Source organism: Eschrichtius robustus, chromosome 3 (assembly GCF_028021215.1).
Source record: "Eschrichtius robustus isolate mEscRob2 chromosome 3, mEscRob2.pri, whole genome shotgun sequence".
NCBI lineage: Eukaryota > Metazoa > Chordata > Mammalia > Artiodactyla > Eschrichtiidae > Eschrichtius > Eschrichtius robustus.
Window position 1 is genome coordinate 154,203,168 of NC_090826.1, and position 17,077 is coordinate 154,220,244.

General features: G+C 50.2%; 2 protein-coding genes across 11 annotated transcripts in view; one reads left to right on the forward strand and one right to left on the reverse strand.

Moving 5' to 3' along the window:
* Window positions 1-5,632, forward strand: part of PPFIA4 (PTPRF interacting protein alpha 4) — a 33,885-nt gene extending 28,253 nt beyond the window's left edge. For 5 of the 10 annotated variants that reach the window (XM_068538444.1, XM_068538445.1, XM_068538446.1 and 2 more), the window contains 3 exons: window positions 1,233-1,301; window positions 4,802-4,979; window positions 5,583-5,632. In XM_068538444.1, the coding sequence (XP_068394545.1) occupies window positions 1,233-1,301; window positions 4,802-4,979; window positions 5,583-5,632 (297 nt within the window). Of the gene's footprint in view, window positions 1-1,232; window positions 1,302-4,801; window positions 4,980-5,216; window positions 5,276-5,582 lie in introns of those variants that run through there. The other 5 variants (XM_068538447.1, XM_068538449.1, XM_068538451.1 and 2 more) reach the window with 2 other exon arrangements.
* A 7,812-nt stretch (window positions 5,633-13,444) lies between these two features.
* MYOG (myogenin) lies at window positions 13,445-15,505 on the reverse strand. Its single transcript, XM_068538454.1, has 3 exons — window positions 15,035-15,505; window positions 14,180-14,261; window positions 13,445-13,566 (listed from the first exon to the last, which is right to left on the reverse strand). The coding sequence occupies exons 1-3, from the start codon at window positions 15,503-15,505 to the stop codon at window positions 13,445-13,447; spliced, it is 675 nt and encodes a 224-aa protein (XP_068394555.1).
* Window positions 15,506-17,077: the final 1,572 nt, after the last annotated feature.

The window sequence follows — 17,077 nt, forward strand, 5'->3', positions numbered from 1 at the left end:
ATAGTCACCTTTCACTACCCAGAGGAACAGTGTCATCTGGATACTTGAAAATTAACTATGCTTCTCCTTTCTGATCACTTAAAAAATATTATGTTCCCAATACCAACAAAGACTGTCCCCACAGAATTCTATGGTTAATATTATCTACCCAGAAATGGGCTTGTTTTTCTCTCATTTCCTATCTCTAAATACATTTGTGGACAGCAGTACATCTGTAAACAGTAGCAGGGCTACTGTCTGTTGCTCTCTAACCAATCTTATTTTTCTGACCCATTCATTTAGCTTAGCTATTAGGGGAAGTAGGATCTGACCCAATATGGAATCCTTCATTAAAAATGGTTCAGAAGGGCTTCCCTGGTGGGGCAGTGGTTGAGAATCTGCCTGCCAATGCAGGGGACGCGGATTCGAGCCCTGGTCTGGGAAGATCCCACATGCTGCGGAGCAACTGGGCCCGTGAGCCACAGTTACTGAGCCTGCGCGTCTGGAGCCTGTGCTCCGAAACAAGAGAGGCCGTGATAGTGAGAGGCCCACGCACCGCGATGAAGAGTGGCCCCCGCTTGCCACAACTAGAGAAAGCCCTCGCACAGAAATGAAGACCCAACACAGCCATAAATAAATAAATTAATTAATTTTAAAAAAATGGTTCAGAATATCTGGTGGTAGTTTTGAAAATTTTCTTGTTTCTGGGATTTCTCAAATCTCCTAGTGAGAAATAGCTGGGAGGCCTAGAGAAGGCCTTTATGCCCCACTCAGCCCAAGGGCCACCAATATCCATGACTGAGCAGTTTTCCTAAGTTAAATTTTTGATGTGGAACTTTATAAAATACATTTATATAATCTAAATAAGTTAAATCTTCATTATCCATGGTCTACATGCTTATTTACCCCTCCAGAAAGATAGTATGGCATGATATTCCCCTATAGAGACAAACTGTGGGGGTTTTTTCCCCAGTAGGTGAAGTCTGTCCATCCACGTGTTCTATGATCCTACTTTTTAAAAAATTATAGTTTTCTAATTTGCTCCATATGAAAAAAATCGTAAGGTTAACATTTTGACTTCTCAGAGGACACCAAGGTTAGCTCAAAGGAGTGGCATCAAGGGCTAATGGGTTAAATGCACTGAAAACCCCATCTCTGCCCTTGGACCCCCTAGGAAACAGGTGAAAGATGGCATTAGAGGTCATTAACCATAGCGCCTCCCTTCTCTCCCTCTTTCACCCTGTGGACTCCAGGCACGCCAGGTGATGGAGAGAGAGTTCAACAACCTGTTGGCCTTGGGCACAGACCGGAAGCTGGATGATGTGAGTACCTGGCTGTGAACTGGGGGCCTTGAGGATCTGGTCACTGTTGGTTTGTTGGAGTTCATGAGTTCTGCTTTCCTTGGGCTAATGATTGGTGGGGTGGCCTAAGGGAGGAGAGCCATAGAGGATGGGGATGATATCAGGGGGTTGGGGAGGCAGGGACAGGGCTAGCAATAGGCCTGGAGAAGTCTCTATGACACTCCTTCTGGGTACCTCTAGCCTCTTCCAACTCTGTGCTCCAAATCTCCTAACCACACAGGATCAGAGGTTTCCCCCAAAGGTCATCTCTTTGGGATCATACCTTTTTCTTTATCTCTTAGACACCCTCTCTTCAGTGCTGTGAGCACAGCATATCTCCAGCCTGCTAAGTTTCCCACCCATCCAATAGTGTGGTTGTTTGGAGGTAGACATTATTCTGAGGTCATTAAATGACAGGTTTGCTCACATGTTCCTCAGTGCAGTTTGACACAGCTAAACACATGGCTCAGGCTTCTATCATCCCAGCTTCCTTTCTAGATTTACTCTTACGCCCCAGGTCACTGAAGAAACAGTCCCTTCCAACTGGGTTTCATCAAGCCTTCTCCTTGAGTTTAGGTTGGACTATGTCTTGGAAGACTCCAAAGTTCTGGCCATAATGCCAGAACTGTTAGAGATGCCTCCTAAAACATACATGTTTCCTGAGGGCACAGCCCCCTCCCCAGCCCCTGCCTCCTCTCCCCTCCCTCCTCCCTACTCACTTTCCTACCATTAACCTTGCCTGCCTTCGCTGTCAGGTTTGCCTTAGCTGCCTTGGTTCCAACCAAGTTAAAAAAGAGCCCAGACTGTTTATTTTTAGCTTCTCCATCTTCAGTCAGATCTGTTTCTGATCCCCATTTTCTCTGCAGCACCCCTACCCCTACCAATGCCTCTGTTTAGACTTCTGGGCCTCCTTGTGGGACATCATTAGTGTTATCTACTTATCAATTAGTCTCTTCTTAGTTGGGTTTAACAGGGCTAAAACCCACCTTTGTGGAATGACTACTGCACCTCGGTAGGTAGGACACACTCAGAAACATACAGAATTTGTGGAGGGGTGTTTTCTTCACAGAGGTACCTTGAAATTTGGATTGTGTTATTTACACACACACACACACATATATTACATACATATTACATATGTATATGTGTGTGTGTGTATTCCAGTCAAGGAGAGAAACTGCCAGACCCCACCAGATGTCTCCACTCTGAGATCTGAATCTTCCCAATGCCCCTGCAAGGTGGACCCTCCTACTTATTCCCCACACACTAGGTTTTAAGCTTTCTTTGATACAGCTTTCCCATATATCTTTGAATGGTGCTTTCTAATTTAGAAAACTCTTTACTCCTTCAATCCTTACAAAAATATTCTTTGAATGCCTACTCTGGGCCAGGCATTGGGCAAGGCATGGTGGTGCAGTGAGGACAGACATCTTATTTTATGCTAACAATCATCATGTGAGACAGGTTATCATGCCATCTTACAGATGAGGAATTGAAGCTCAAAGAGGTAACTTACTTGCTGTCACAGATAACTTACCTGCAGTCACAGGCTGACATGTGGCAGAGCCAGACTGGAGCAAAAGTATATCTGATTCCTGTGTTCTTTTTCCTACCTCCTGCTGCCTCCTAAAAGTGGAGATAGCTGGCCTATCAGGCTTCAGGCACTGGGGTGGAGTTACTGAGTAGGTGATATCATCTTGGCAATGCAGTGGGCTTTCTGGGATGCAGCTAGGTGTGGGGCTGGAGAGAACTGATTCTTTAAAAGGAAGCTTAAGTAGAAGGCCAGGTCCTAGGCATAAGGTGAGATTTGGGGGTGGGGGGAGTGGCAGGTGGGAGGTTGGAGATCCAAGAGACTGCCTCCTGTCCAGCCGTCCAGCACATCATCAGCAACCTTGAGCTGTCTCTTGCAATGGTTTCCTTTGACAATTCTGGTTCTCAGTTTCCCCTCTCAAGCTTCAAGGCCCTGGAGGGCTATATCCAGTTCTCCCATGCATGGATGTCAGGACTCAAGGGAAATGAGGAGATGAGGAACACAAAGAACATCTGACTATTAGGGGACAGGGGAGAAAAACAGAAACAAGTTCTTAGGGTTGGCTGAAGATAGAAATGGAGAGAGAGAGAGCGTGCAGAAGAGAAGGGTCTCTAGATTAGGTTAAAGATAGGATCATGGCGAAGACAGAAATGATGAGGAAAGTTACTGATAAACTCAGGGATGGGATGCCTGCATAGGGAGCCAGCTGCCATTTAGCAAATATTTATTGAGTGCCTACTGTGTTCCCAGGCACTACTCAGGTCTGCGGATATATTGGTTGGAACAAAAAGGATCAAAATCTCTGTCCCATGAAGCATAGAATTTGAAAGGGGTAGGGTGGGGGGAGGAAGAGAGGGAGAGAAAGGAATTGATGAAATAATCTCATAAGTACATTTAAAAATGCTATGATGAATGCTATGACAGACATACGTGGTGCTAAGAACTGATGGGGGCATTTGGCCTACTCAGGGCACAAACAACAAACCCTAATGGGGTTGGGAGAGGTTGTTTAGGTGAGAACTGGTGGGTTAGTGTCTCTTACTCCTGCTGCTAGCGCTCTACCTGCACCAGTTCCAAGAACACAAGCGTTGAGGGGGATTAGGCATGGCTGCCAAGCAGGATGGTTGTAAGCTGTGAAGAAGGGTGGGGTGGGAGGCTTGTGCAGAGGGACATCCTGTAGAGTTATGGCTCTGGGTGCCCTCTGGCAGAGATAGTTATTTTGGAGACTTGGCTGGCATGGGTGAGAGGGCAGATAGCAGGAGCCTTTGGAGGAACCTGCCTCTGATTGGCCATCTGCCTGACCCATCACTGTCAATGGGTCAGTGTTCTCCCCTGATCCCCTCAGGGATTGGCAGCCTGAGAAATATGTAGGGCAGATGATGTTATTCCTATTTTACATTTACAGATAAGGAAACTGAAGCTCAGAGAGGTTACTTGCTCAGGGTCACATAGCTAGTATTGATAAAATGGAAGCCAGGTCTCCTAACTCCTGACCCAGCGCTGCTTCAGCACACCGGTGCTGCAGCCATACGGAGGCCCCAGAAAGGCAGGGAGGAGTGAACGGAGGCTGGCTGGTGACTACTTCCCATGGATGAGGCTGAGAGGAGGAATACTTTAAAGGTCAATGGGCATCCCAAGCCCAGTTTGAGATGATTGGGGTGGGCAGAGAAACCGAGTTCAACTGCAGGATGCCACATCCGAACAGGGGGACCCCACCCCGCCTAGAGACAGGGAACTTCAGAGTGGCAAGGGCTCCCCGCAGTCATCCACTTTGCCCCATTCACTTTACACTAGGAAAAGCTGAGGGCCTGAAAGCGGACGTGACCTTGCTCCCTTCTTTCCGAAGGGAAAGGTACCCCTAGAACCAGCCATTGACTATCCTACCCCAGGCAGGGAGTGAGGATGGCAGTTCCAACGTAGCCCTGGTCCTCTGCGTGTCCCCACGGTGCAGGGGGAGGACAAGGTGTTCCGCCGCGCGCCCTCCTGGAGGAAACGCTTCCGGCCACGGGACCACCACGGCAGCGCCATGCTCAGCGCCTCTCGCGAAACGCTCCCGGTAGGCTTCCGCGTGTCCACGCTGGGGCCACTGAAGCCTCCACCGGCCCCGCCAAAGAAGATCATGCCTGAAGGTGAGTGGCAGGCTAGCTGGGCATGGCCGCGGCCCAGCAGGACCTAGGTGCCCGGGCGGCGGAGTGGGGCGGGCACTGGCGCTCAGGCGAGGCCGAGGCGGGCGCGCAGCTCCCGCGCCGGCGCTGCACTAACTAATGGCCGCCGCGGGCAGGCGCGGCCGGGAAGGCCCCACGGGCGAGCTGTGCGCGCACTAACCCGCCGCTCTGTGTTCTCCCGCGGCTGCCGACTCCTCCCAGCCGGGACGGCGGGGGCGCAGAGACTGGAGACCTCCACGGTTCGGACCTACTCCTGCTGACCCCGCCTCCCGGCCCGGGTCTGACGGGGCTGTGCCCGTGGCTCGGGGTAAGTGGGCCAGGCCCTGGTCACGGGCGCTCTTCGGCCCGCCCTCCGCCCGCACAAGGCCTCCCCGCGCCTGTCCCTGGCCTCCGGCCGGCCGTGCCGCTCCAGCCCTGCTCGCGCCCACTGCCCGGCTTGCCCTTCCTGCTTTCTCTGGCCTTGGGCGCTTGGAGCTTGCAAGCACGCCGCAGATACCTTGCAACCCGTCTCTCAGGGACTCACTGCCAACTTACCGCGCAATGCCTGTCTCTTTCTCTCTCTTTTAGCTCACTCTCACTATCTCTACGGACACATGCTCTCCGCCTTCCGGGACTAGCTACAGCCCCCAAGGCCAGCTTTCTCCTGCTTGGAGAGCCCTTAACCCTCCTGCTCGGTCCCCTTACTCCACGGCTCCTAGTCTCATATCTCAGAATATACTCTCTACCCCCTAGCCATCCCACTACCCCAAGTCCAACGTGTGTGCCTTGTAAGGCTCTCTGGAATGTGGCTGGGTTTCCTGGTGTTGTGGAGGCAACCAGGTTGTGGGTCTGCGGGAGGGAGAGGAAGGCAGCCCAGGATGGATGGACTCCACCTTCTTTCTTCTGCATCTAGCTGGTCTGGACTGCAAACTCCACCAGAGACCAGGACACGCGTCAAGGGCTGGGGATGGCCCTTCCACGAAAATGGCACTTCAGACTGCCTTGCTTGGGTTATTTGGCTTTCTGGTTTCTGTCCACCTCTTGGTTGTACTAGATGGTCTACATCTGCTTTTGGCACCCTCGCCATTATCCCTCCCCCAACTCATCTGCATAGCTGCAGCTCCTGCCTCATCTCCAGGACCTCCTTGGGGGCTGGGAAGGGCTGTAGAAGGCCCCATTCTTCCTCAGGATGATGAACCTGGGAAGAGGGAAGGCTAAGGTGGAGATTCTAGGCCCTGGTTTAAGTTGAATCCCAAACACCAAGCATAAGGATGGGGAAACTCAGCCCTCCTGCCCAGTGAGAGGTGCAGGCAGGTCAGCTAGAGGGAGAGCCAATGGCCTGTGGTAGCCTTAAGCCCAGATGGCAGCGGGAATGCCTCCTGCCCCAACTGTAGGGTAGAGCTGCTGCTGGGCTGGGGGGAAGGGGAATTGTGTGGATCTTGGCTCTGGATCAAGCTAACCTTGCACTGCCAGCTATGCTCCCAATATTCCTTCCCTTTCTGTCCCCCTTTGCCCCACTTCTTTGATAATCCCAGCCCCATAAGAATATACCTAATGGGTGGATTGAGTATATACATTGACCTTAAAGTCTGGTTTGGGAAAAAGGTAATCTGAGGCTTCCTTCCTCTGATCTCCTAGGAAGAAAATAAAGCTTCCCCTCTAGTGAATCATGTCCTAGGTCCAGGAAATCCAGTGTTGGTGAAGACTGTCATTCTCCTGCTTGTCCCCAAACCACTACCCCTTGTTCAGGGCTCTTTTGGTGTGCAGGGACTGCTTCGTCCAGAAATTCCTGAGACCTGCCCAGTTTCAGTTGCTTTCCCCAGTAGCACGGCAGCATCCAGGGCCGAGGGATACAGGTCCCACTTTGGTAGGAATGTTATTTCCAAGAAATCCCTCTTCTTAACCCATGTACTCATCCTGCCAAGGTGCCTGGAAGTGTTTGGGACCCAAGTTCAGGGTGAGCTGATGGAACCTAAGGTTTCATCCAAGTGAAAGGAGAGGAAAAGTGCCTGAAGCATGTTTCCTGGAGAGGAGCCAGTGAAGTGCCACCCTGCAGGTGGCTGAGCAGCTGGTTTGCAAGCTGATGACTTGGATTCTGAGTGGTGGCTAGGCTAGCAGATGGGATGATGGGTCAGAGCACCCTGTCCAGAAGGAGTGCTGGAGCCTGGGGCAGTACCAGGCTTACAGGTTTCTGCTGCTTTTCAGTAGAGGAGAGGCCCACCAGTGGTGGGGCTGGGTGGGCTCCCATGGATATGGGCAAGGCATCCAACTTCCCTTGCTCTCCCTCATTGTTCCCTGCCCTTCCTGTCTGTCAGGCCACTGGGAATGGAGCTGGAGGAGTTCTTGAGCAGAAAATAAGTTGGATGGAGAGAAAGAGCTCCTATCCCTGGTTAATGGATGTTAAGATTATGGAGAAACCCCAGATTCCTAAGATTGGTGAAGCTGGAGACCACAAGGCCATCTGACTCCTTCAGGGAACTCTGATAGGCTAGCATAGTGGGAAATTCAGCCCCAGCCTCTCCTCTACAACTCAACCCTATCTTAATTAGTCATGTCATAAAGCAGCAGCTGGCAGGACCCAGGTCTGTTCGGGGCATCTTGGGATTATTGCAGGGAGGTGATGCATACAGTGATGGAAGGCTCTTGTCTTGGTGTATCCCTTGCCTCACAGTCAATGTACTTTTTATCTGGGGAGTCACTTGTGACCCATACCCCCTCACCAGCCTCCTGTATCTCGTCAGGTCCCTTCTCAGTACTGTACTGCTGGCACAGTGTATCAGGAATGGGTGTATGGGTGTGTATGAGTGTGAGTGTGTGTGTGTACATACCAATAAATAACCTGGTTTTGAGACAACATACAAATGGCTTTGGTCTTTTTTTTTTTTTTTTTTTTTAACTTTGAGCTTACCTGATACATCTAGCTTATTCCACAGTCCTAAGGGCTGCTGTAATCTGGAAAGTAAATATCAGAGTTTTTAAAACTTGTAGTCAGTCAGTAACCTTCTGTTTACTTACATAACCATGGGTTGATAGGTTAGTGTTTGAGCTACTTGTGCCAAGGGAGTATAGGAAAAGGAGTGAGGAGTCCTGACTGCTGGGATTGATTTATTTCTTTTTCTTCCTCTGTACACACCTGCTTCACTATCCTCATAGACTTTCATACTGATGCAAGAGTTACTGATGCTGAACACCCATTAGTCATATCACGCTGCTGTTCGCTTTTGTAGCAGCTCCACTGCTACCACTGAGGTCCAACTCCTCGGTGTAGGACAAGAGGCCATCATGACTTGTTCCAGTGCCCTCTCCTCCCAACAGTCTTGAGTCCACGTAACTCAGAAATGTTGTGTCTACCCAGGCCCATCACCAGAAGGCAGCACAGAATACTTCTTTCCTTGCCTTTGCAACTGTGAACCTTCCAGACCCACTTCAAGCATCACCTGGGAGGCATTGCCTGCCTCTCCTCAGAAGAATTAGATAACCAGCAACCTTTTGCACCCCTGGCACTCTGTGCACATTGTGATGCTGCCTAGTCATTGTCCTCTCTTTGTCTGTTTCCCACTGGGCTGTGGGGAAGCTCCTTTAGGTCGATCTCATCGATCTCTGTGTCCCTAGATGTATATACTTGAATGAGTAAATGAACCAACCTTATCTCAGAGGGGTTTTATAAGGATTATTATTAAATAAAGCTAAAAATTATTGAGAACTATTGTGTGCCAGGCACTGTTCTAAGCATGCTAAATGTATTAGCTCATTAAATCCTCCCAACCCTGTGATGTATCATCATCACCATTTTGCAGAACAGGAAATTCTAAAGCTGAGACAATGCAGCTGGTAAGATATAGATGTACAGATGTTTGTTAAAACTTCTGGCCCAGTTCCAGGAGTGCTTAACAGATATTACTTGCTTCTCTTTTAAGTGAGCCCAAGACCCTGCCCTGAAGTTAAGCTTCTCGTAGCTCCCTTTCTCAAACTCTTACATCTGTACCACTCATGCGGTACTTGGCTCCTGTGATTTTCATGGAGCCTTGTTTCTTCTGTTCATCTGAATGGTGAACTCCCTGAGGGCAGCATAATCCACCATCCAGCCCTGTATCCTCTCCAAGGCTAACTGACCCACTGATGATACAGGATGGCAGAGTCCATGGGCACAGATGGCAGGATGGGAGCAAGACAAGGCAACTTGTGACTCAGGGAGGCCAAACAGGCAAGGAAAGATGCTGGCCTAGTGCCTACAAGCCTCTGGGGGTCCCCTCCCGCCCTCTCAATGATCAAAGGTAGAGTTGACCAGCCTTGGTGACCAGCTGGCTACAGGAGTGAGATCTGAAGGAATCCAAGAAAACTACAGTTTCCCAGAGTTGCCATCTACTGGGGTGGGGAATGTAGAGGGAACAGGCTTATGTGAAAATGTGAGCTTGATATTGGACATGCTGCATTTGAGATGAGACCCCAACATCATGTTTCTGTCAGCATTTGTAAAAAAGAAAGAAGACTCTAGGTTTCTTTCCTAGAACACTTTCCTTTGCCTTCCTTAGGAATGGTCCCAGCAGAGTGAGAGGCAGAGAATCTGGATCAGGTGGTTGCCTGTGGCTGAGGGGTGAGGGACAGCCAGAATCGCTGTGGGGTTTGGGGATCCCATTTGGGCCTAGGTGGTGCCTCCTTAGCCAAGATCCTAGCCCAATTCACAGCCTTCAGTTCTTTCTGAGCTTTAGCTCACCTCCAGGCATCTCTGCCCTAGCCTGGAGCCCAGAAACCAGGAATTCAGACAAGTCCAGGGGACGTGACATGGTGGGTCTTATCCAAGAAACAGATACCTGAGCTGAGGGGGCTCCTCTTCTCTCACCCTCCATTTTACCCCCTTTACCTCCCTCTCCAGTTGGTCCAACCACTTACTGTACCTGCAGCACTTAAAAAGGTTTTTCACTCTGCCAAATAGGTTACTTTGAGAAGTTAGATACCTAAGGATGTTTATTGGAGTGCAGCAAATAGTACTTTAAGCATTCTGCAATTCACACTAATTATCTAAACACTCCAAGAAGTTCCTCTCTACACACTGACAATTGGTATGTCAATTTCAAATCTTATCTTTTTATTCTAGCAGATTCCCTAAAGTCCGTTATTAGGCAACATTTGTTTAACTTTGATTTATTGCATGTGCTTCCACTGGAGACCAGATTTAAGCTAATTTCCCCAAAGAACTATCACTCATTACTCATTAATTGGAGTCTTATCTGTAATTCAGTTGTGAAGGTCAAGCATTTGTTAATTTAAGGAAGTCCCTGTGCTTTGATGACAAATGTTTCTTCTGTGAAAATAATGAGTGAGGCTGGGCTCCAGTTTGGCAAAGTTTGCCATTCACACAGGTGAAGTTCTAGCAAATTGTTTCTTCCTGGTGGGAGGCTTAAGGACTTGAAGACTGAAAAAGAAATAAGCAGACAATGACTACACCTGACAATTGTCAGGAACAATCGACCTTAATAGCCATTGCTTAGAACTGTTCATTCATAACAGATGATGAATATGAACCTCAGATTCCAATTGACATGATAACTGAAGAGGAATAAACTTAAAAAATATATCCAGCAACCTGAGAGCCTATCAGTTCCTTAGTAGAGATGAGTGCCTTTCTCTTGGCCAGACCAAGCCCACAGTAAGAAGGAGGGCAACTGAAGGCAGCCGGCTTGTATCTACCCTAGGAGCTTGGGAGGTACCAGGGGCAGAGGAAATGAACCTGAGGGAAGAAGATCCCCCTTGAATAGGTAGTTCAGTATTATTGGTGCATAATAAGGGAGTGAGTATAGATTGGAGAGCCAAGGTGTTGCACCCACACATGTTACTCTCCTCATCTCCAAGGGCAGTGAGCCAGGGAGAGCTAAGAGTTGTGACAGTGACCTAGGTATTCCTCTCCAGCCTTTCCAAGAAGGTAAAACTGTGTCAACTGAAGAAAAATGCACAACCTAAAAGTTGCAAGATATGTTTTACTCAGGGAACTTACTGAGGACTATAGCCCAGGAGACAGCCTCTCAGATAACTCTGAGGAACCGTTCTGAAGAGTTAAGGGAGGAGCCAGGATATATTGGAGTTTTTGCTGAAAAAAAAATGTAGTCAAATGTCAAAGATTACTGCTAATCACAAAACACAGGCATATCAAATTAATGATTTTAGTGCTTTTCTATGTATGGGAAGATGCAAGAGTCCAGGCTCATTGAAATTATTCTTTAGGTATGCATCTTAACAATCTAGGGCCAGTATCTGAAGCACATAATGCTTCCTGTTTTTTCTCCATCCTGGATTCCCCTCGGGGAGTACCTTGCCACTACAGTGGATGATAGTTTGATGGCAGGCAACATTTGTTGTTTACTAGAATGGCAGGCAACATTCCCTGTCCACAGCTGTAAACACAATGACATAAACCCAAGAAGAAAATCCCACAAACGGGGACAGATTAGGCCAGTTTATGATTCCCAGCAGGCCCAGCCCTGACTGGTTTGGGATGAGCAGGCCCTGGGGGAGACCCTCCCTTCTGCACCCTCACCTGAGTTCTGTGAGCCTACTCCACCTTTTGCTTAAATGGAGTTTCTGGAGAAACCTCTGGGAGCAGTGTGTTGACTCCCCTCTCCAGGAGCAAGTCAAGAGGACAGGTGTGGTAGGCCCAGCTGAGCCCAGAGCAAGTGCAGAATGGGCATCAGGGCCTGGTTGATAAAACTGGGTTAAGTGTTTTATAAAGGGCCCTGAAGAATTGAATGCAGGCTGGAATGTACCACACTCTGAATCCCCTGACTTCTGTAATGATTCTAAAACTTATAATTTGCAATAAATCAGACACACTTAGCGTGAAGCAGTTGGAATTAATAAAGGCTTTAGTCCATTCAAATTCTAGCTCCTGATGCCTTCTCAGTTAATATTATGTGATCTCTATCCAAATTCTTTCTCCTCAATTCTTCACCCACCTTCTCCCCCTCATGAAGCCAGTCTTTGGAAAATAGCATCCCATATGAAGAGAGCCCCAGCTTTGTTTCCTTTGTAAGCCCTTTCCCCTACCCCCAGCAGAATTGCCTTCATCCTCTGAGCTGTAGACAGGGACCAGAATCTCTTGCAGCCTGGAGGAATGGAAGGGTGTGGTGAGGGGACATGCTAGTTGACCTGGAAGAAAGTGAGAATGTCTGACCCTAATCACCCTGATTGAATTACCTCCCACTTCCTCACAGGACTCCTGCTAATGTGGCACCAGAGGAGAGGCAGGGATTAGAGAGGGGAAACCCACAAATTCCAGCTCTACACCCCTGTATGCAGGCTGTGGTCTGAGTGCTAGGCATATGAGCATGCTCAGTTAATTGGAAGGGAATGGACCTATTGGGATATAAGATGGAGTGCAGTAGACTGTGAACAGTGTCTATGAATTAGAGTGCAACAGAATGCTCAACGGAATTTCCTGCATGTCCCACAAGGATTTCTGTAGAATCTTGTCTTCACTCAGCCAATGGACCAGACCTGGCTTCCTTTGTAATGGTAAAAAGAGCAGGGATCCCAGCGCCTAGTGACCACCAGCAACATGGTGCCTCTGACGCTTTTGGAGCCCCATCTGCTCCACAAGCCCTGGCCCTGCCACGTGTCTGGACCACTGAGGTGGGAGAGGCTATAACATTAGTCATCTCCTCACTCTATATCATCACAGACACTCTTCTAGCACCCAGTCTTTATTCATTTTTTAAAAAAGAAATCCAAATAAGTTAGCAAAAAAAAAAAAATATACAAAACAATGGCAAAACCACACGATGCTTAGTTAACAAAATAAATCACCCCAGGAGTCCCTGCCCACCCGCCCCCCCCACCTGTCCCTGGCAACTTCAGCACAGAGACCTTGGTCAGATGGCAGCTTTACAAACAACACACAAAACAAAACAAAACATAAAACCATTGGAAGGTTCCCAGCATTCACTGCAAAAGCTTGGCCCCCCAGTGACTTGGGAACAGAGGATTGTTCCTCTCCCTTCTCTCAATTCAGGGCAGGCCCAGCCTAACCCTGGCATAGGAAGAGACAACAACAGGAGATGTGCATAGTTTGTCCAGGTCAGGACACTGTCTTCGTCTCTCAAAGTGTATCTTTTCAGGGGGTGGAATTGGAGGCTGCATTATGATCAAAGGGAAGCTCCTGAGTTGCCCCCTGAGCCAGGGGGCTTACACAAGGGGGCACTCCGGTCCCCTGCTTTATCTCCCTGGAAACAGAACTGCTCTCTGCTCTAAGGAGTTAGCTAAATGAGAGCATCCATTCCCTCTCTGGGTGGTGGGTTAACCTTATATGGATGAGGAGGGGGATAGTCTGGCATTTGGCAGCCCCAAGACTGGCTTCCTGGCATCAGGACAGCCTGGCTTAGGAGAGCCCTGCTTCAGAAGTGGTGGCATCTGTGGCCAGCTTGGGGGCCTCTCATGGTTGCCCATTTTGGCAGACAATCTCAATTGGGCATGGTTTCATCTGGGAAGGCCACAGCGACATCCTCCACTGTGATGCTGTCCACGATGGAGGTGAGGGAGTGCAGATTGTGGGCATCTGTAGGGTCAGCTGTGAGCAGATGATCTGTAAGGAGAAGGTAGGAAGATGTTACCTGGGTGATAAAAGTGTCTTAAGACCCAAGACAGGGGCTGAGCCCTTTGGAGTGGCACGGGTTTTCCTGGACAGATGGGTGAGAAAAGCTCAGGGTCCTACTCCCCAGCCCATGCCTTTCCTAGTGCTATGTGCACGTGTGTGTGCATATGTGTGTGTGAACGCCAGTGTGTCCTCTCTGATATCCCCTGGTGGGGTTAGAATTTGGAAGCAGTTATTCCGAAGTGGAGCCAGAATGGTGTATCCTGGGAGACTAGAACTGCCCTTTGCTGGCCCAGTTTTGCAGCACTGACTCAGCAATTCCCAGGGACCCTTGGGGCAGGGACATTGTCCTCTCCGTGGGGAAGGTCATCTACCAGGCACCAGCTGGGGAGTTGCAGGAGGCCTAGACAACTCCTTAGCTGGTCAAGGCTTCAGGGAGGCACATGGCCTTCTAGCCCACCATTTGGGGCCCTGGATTCAAAAGGTCCCTAGAGAGGCCAAAGGAAGAGGACTAGAGCAGGGAGTAAGATAAGAGGGGAGAACTGGGCTTAGAGATAGCCTGTGGGATTTGAGTCAAAGTAACCAGGGTCCTGGTCTCACTTACCCCCTGGGTTGGGGCCAAACTCCAGTGCACTCCCCCACTCTGGACTGCAGGAGGCACTATGGGAGCTGCATTCACTGGGCACCTGCAAGACAGGGCGAAGGCCCAAGGTCAGGGCACCGCCATTCTTGGTGGTGTCTCTTTGTCCAGTCCCAATGGGCAGAAGTACCTGTGGTGGGGTTGGAGGGTGGGCCACAAGCTGCAGCCCTCCAGCCTGGCCCACCCCCTGTTCCAGAATCTTCAAAATCACCTCCTTTCATGCCTTTCTCTGGCCACAGAGCCCCTGCTTCAGGGCCATTCTTAGCACCCATCCTGCGTGGTGATTCTGCCCTCATAGGACACCCAGCCTAAGGGGGTCTGTGGTTTTCTTGACCCTGGGATAAGGGTGAAGGAGGCAGAATGTCTGGCCCAACCAGGGCCACTTTTGTGCAGGCCTGTTGGGGTTCCATGAGAGACTGAGTGGGTTTGCTCTCTGCTCAGCCATACCCAGGAGGGGGTCGGGTGAGGGGCAAAGCAGTCTTCTCAGGTACACTCGGCCTTGCCTTTTAGGCCCTGTCTTCCCCCTCATCCAGCTGACTCTGGACTTGCTCCTGGATCCCTCCTTCAGTCCTGTTCCATCCCCTTCCACATGCTTCTTCTCCCCACTGCCTTTATCTTGTCTGGAAAGGACACAGAGACACAGGAGGTCAGCTGGGCAGCCCAGCTCTAACAAAGGAAGGCATCCTGCAGCCTCTTAAGACCCTGTCTGGCTCCTGCTCTAGCCATCTGACTGAGCCCCACCGCGGGGTCCTCCAAGGCTGTCCAGGTGCCTCCTGTCCCCCCCTCCCCCTGGGGCAGGTGGGTGGGATGGCCACTTACCCCTGGTTGGGGTCCGCCCCCGCCTCGGTAGCGGAGATCGCGCTCCTCCTGGTTGAGGGAGCTGAGCAGGGCCTGCAGGCGCTCGATGTACTGGATGGCACTGCGCAGGATCTCCACCTTGGGCAGCCGCTGGTTGGGGTTGAGCAGGGTGCTCCTCTTCAGGGCCTCAAAGGCCTCATTCACCTTCTTGAGCCTGCGCTTCTCCCTCAGCGTGGCTGCCCGCCGCCGGTCCACAGACACCGACTTCCTCTTGCACACCTTACACGCCCACGGCAGGCACTGGCCTGGGCAGTGCTCGGGGGTCCCTAGCCCCTTGTCTTCGAGGGGCACTCGGGCCTCGGGGCTCAGGCTGAGCTCAGTCCGCTCATAGCCCGGTGGCTCAAAGCCCTGGAGGTGGACGGGCAGGTAGTTTTCCCCGTCATAGAAGTGGGGTTCCTGGTAGAAGTAGGGGGATGTCTCATACAGCTCCATGGGGTCAGAAAAGACTTGTTCCTGCCACCAGCCCCCAAGCTCCTGCAGCCCCTCACGCCAACTGCTGGGTGCCATTTAAACCCTCCCCGCTGGCATGGAACCAGAGATAAATATAGCCAACGCCACAGAAACCTGAGCCCCCCTCTAAGCTGTTGCTGCACATCAAGACGTTTACAATGGATTAGATGTGATTCCCCTTCCCTCTCCCCCTGCACACCCCCACCCCTGCCCCCAGCCAGCCTACCCCCAGCCGGCTCTTGTGCACGGGTAGGGAGGCCATAGGGTGTAATTTGACTAGTTTTCATTTCTCAACAGCCTCCATGGGGGCTGGGGAAGTGGGGGAGGACACACATTCTCCTCTCATCTGCTCCTTTCAATTACTCCTAGCTGGGCGGCCTGCCTGCTTCTAGTCCCAAAGAAGCGGGATGGGGGTGGAGGGAGGAGTAAGGAAGGGGTAAGTTTAGGCTGGAAGAGGCCTTAAGAAGTCAACTTATTCATCCCCCTGCTTCCTCACAACACCTTACCCAGACTATATCAGTCAGATGAAACTCTTAGAGAGATTCCCCTCCCAGAGGGTGAGAGTGCTTTAAATTTGGGGCATGTATTGATACTCAATGTCTGAGGTAACAAGGATTGGCTGATGGATTCAACTTCCGGGTTTTCAAAGAAGCTTTGACATCATATGTCGCTTAAGTCTCATGTGATTGGGGATAAATTGAGGCAAAAGGAATTTTTTGGTCTTATTTTTCCTTTTTGGTGTGTGTCAGTGGAAGTTTTCTCTTTAATACAGCTGGCCAGGGTCAGAGCAGAGATTAGAACTTACAGTCTACACATCTCCACCTTCCCCACAGAGGCAAGGTCAAGATCTATTAAGCCCTCTGTCTCCTCCCTTTCTCACTCTGAATCACTTATCTGTCCTCCTATGTCACCTCTTCAACTTTCTTTCCTGCCCCATTTAGACACCAGGATTTTCCTGGCTCCTTACTGTGGGTGGGGTAGAAAGGAGAGAAAGCAGAGACCTTCAAACTCAGTTTAAATATGCCCTCTCCTTGACCACTTGGCTTGGTTGTTCTGGTCTTCCCTTCTGAGCCATCAGCTTTATATATATCATGCAGATCTCAAATATCAGGTGGAGGAGAGACTACTTAATCTTCGGGCTTCTCAGTCCACGGATATCTCTCAGCAGAAGCTTTGGGGTCTGAGAGGACAGTGGTCCCAATATAGTAGGCGGACCTCAGAAATCAGCAGTGAACAAGGCTCAACCTTGGGACTGAAGGATTACAGGGATGCTCAAGGCAGGGTCTCTACCCTTGAGGACCTTACCACCTAGTAGACCCTGCTAGTCACCTGGTTCTACCCAACCCCTGATGCCCAAATCCCCTTCCCAGTGGCCATTGTCCAACATCTGTTGTCCTCACAAGGCAGCCCATTCCACTGATGTGCAGGGAGGCCTTCTGGGTTTTGAACTGCAATCTGCTCCCTCTACTATCTTCTATCCTGTGGTCCCAGTTTTTTCCCTGGGACACTCTGGACTAAGTCTGATTCCTCCTCCTAAGACAGATGAGGCTGATG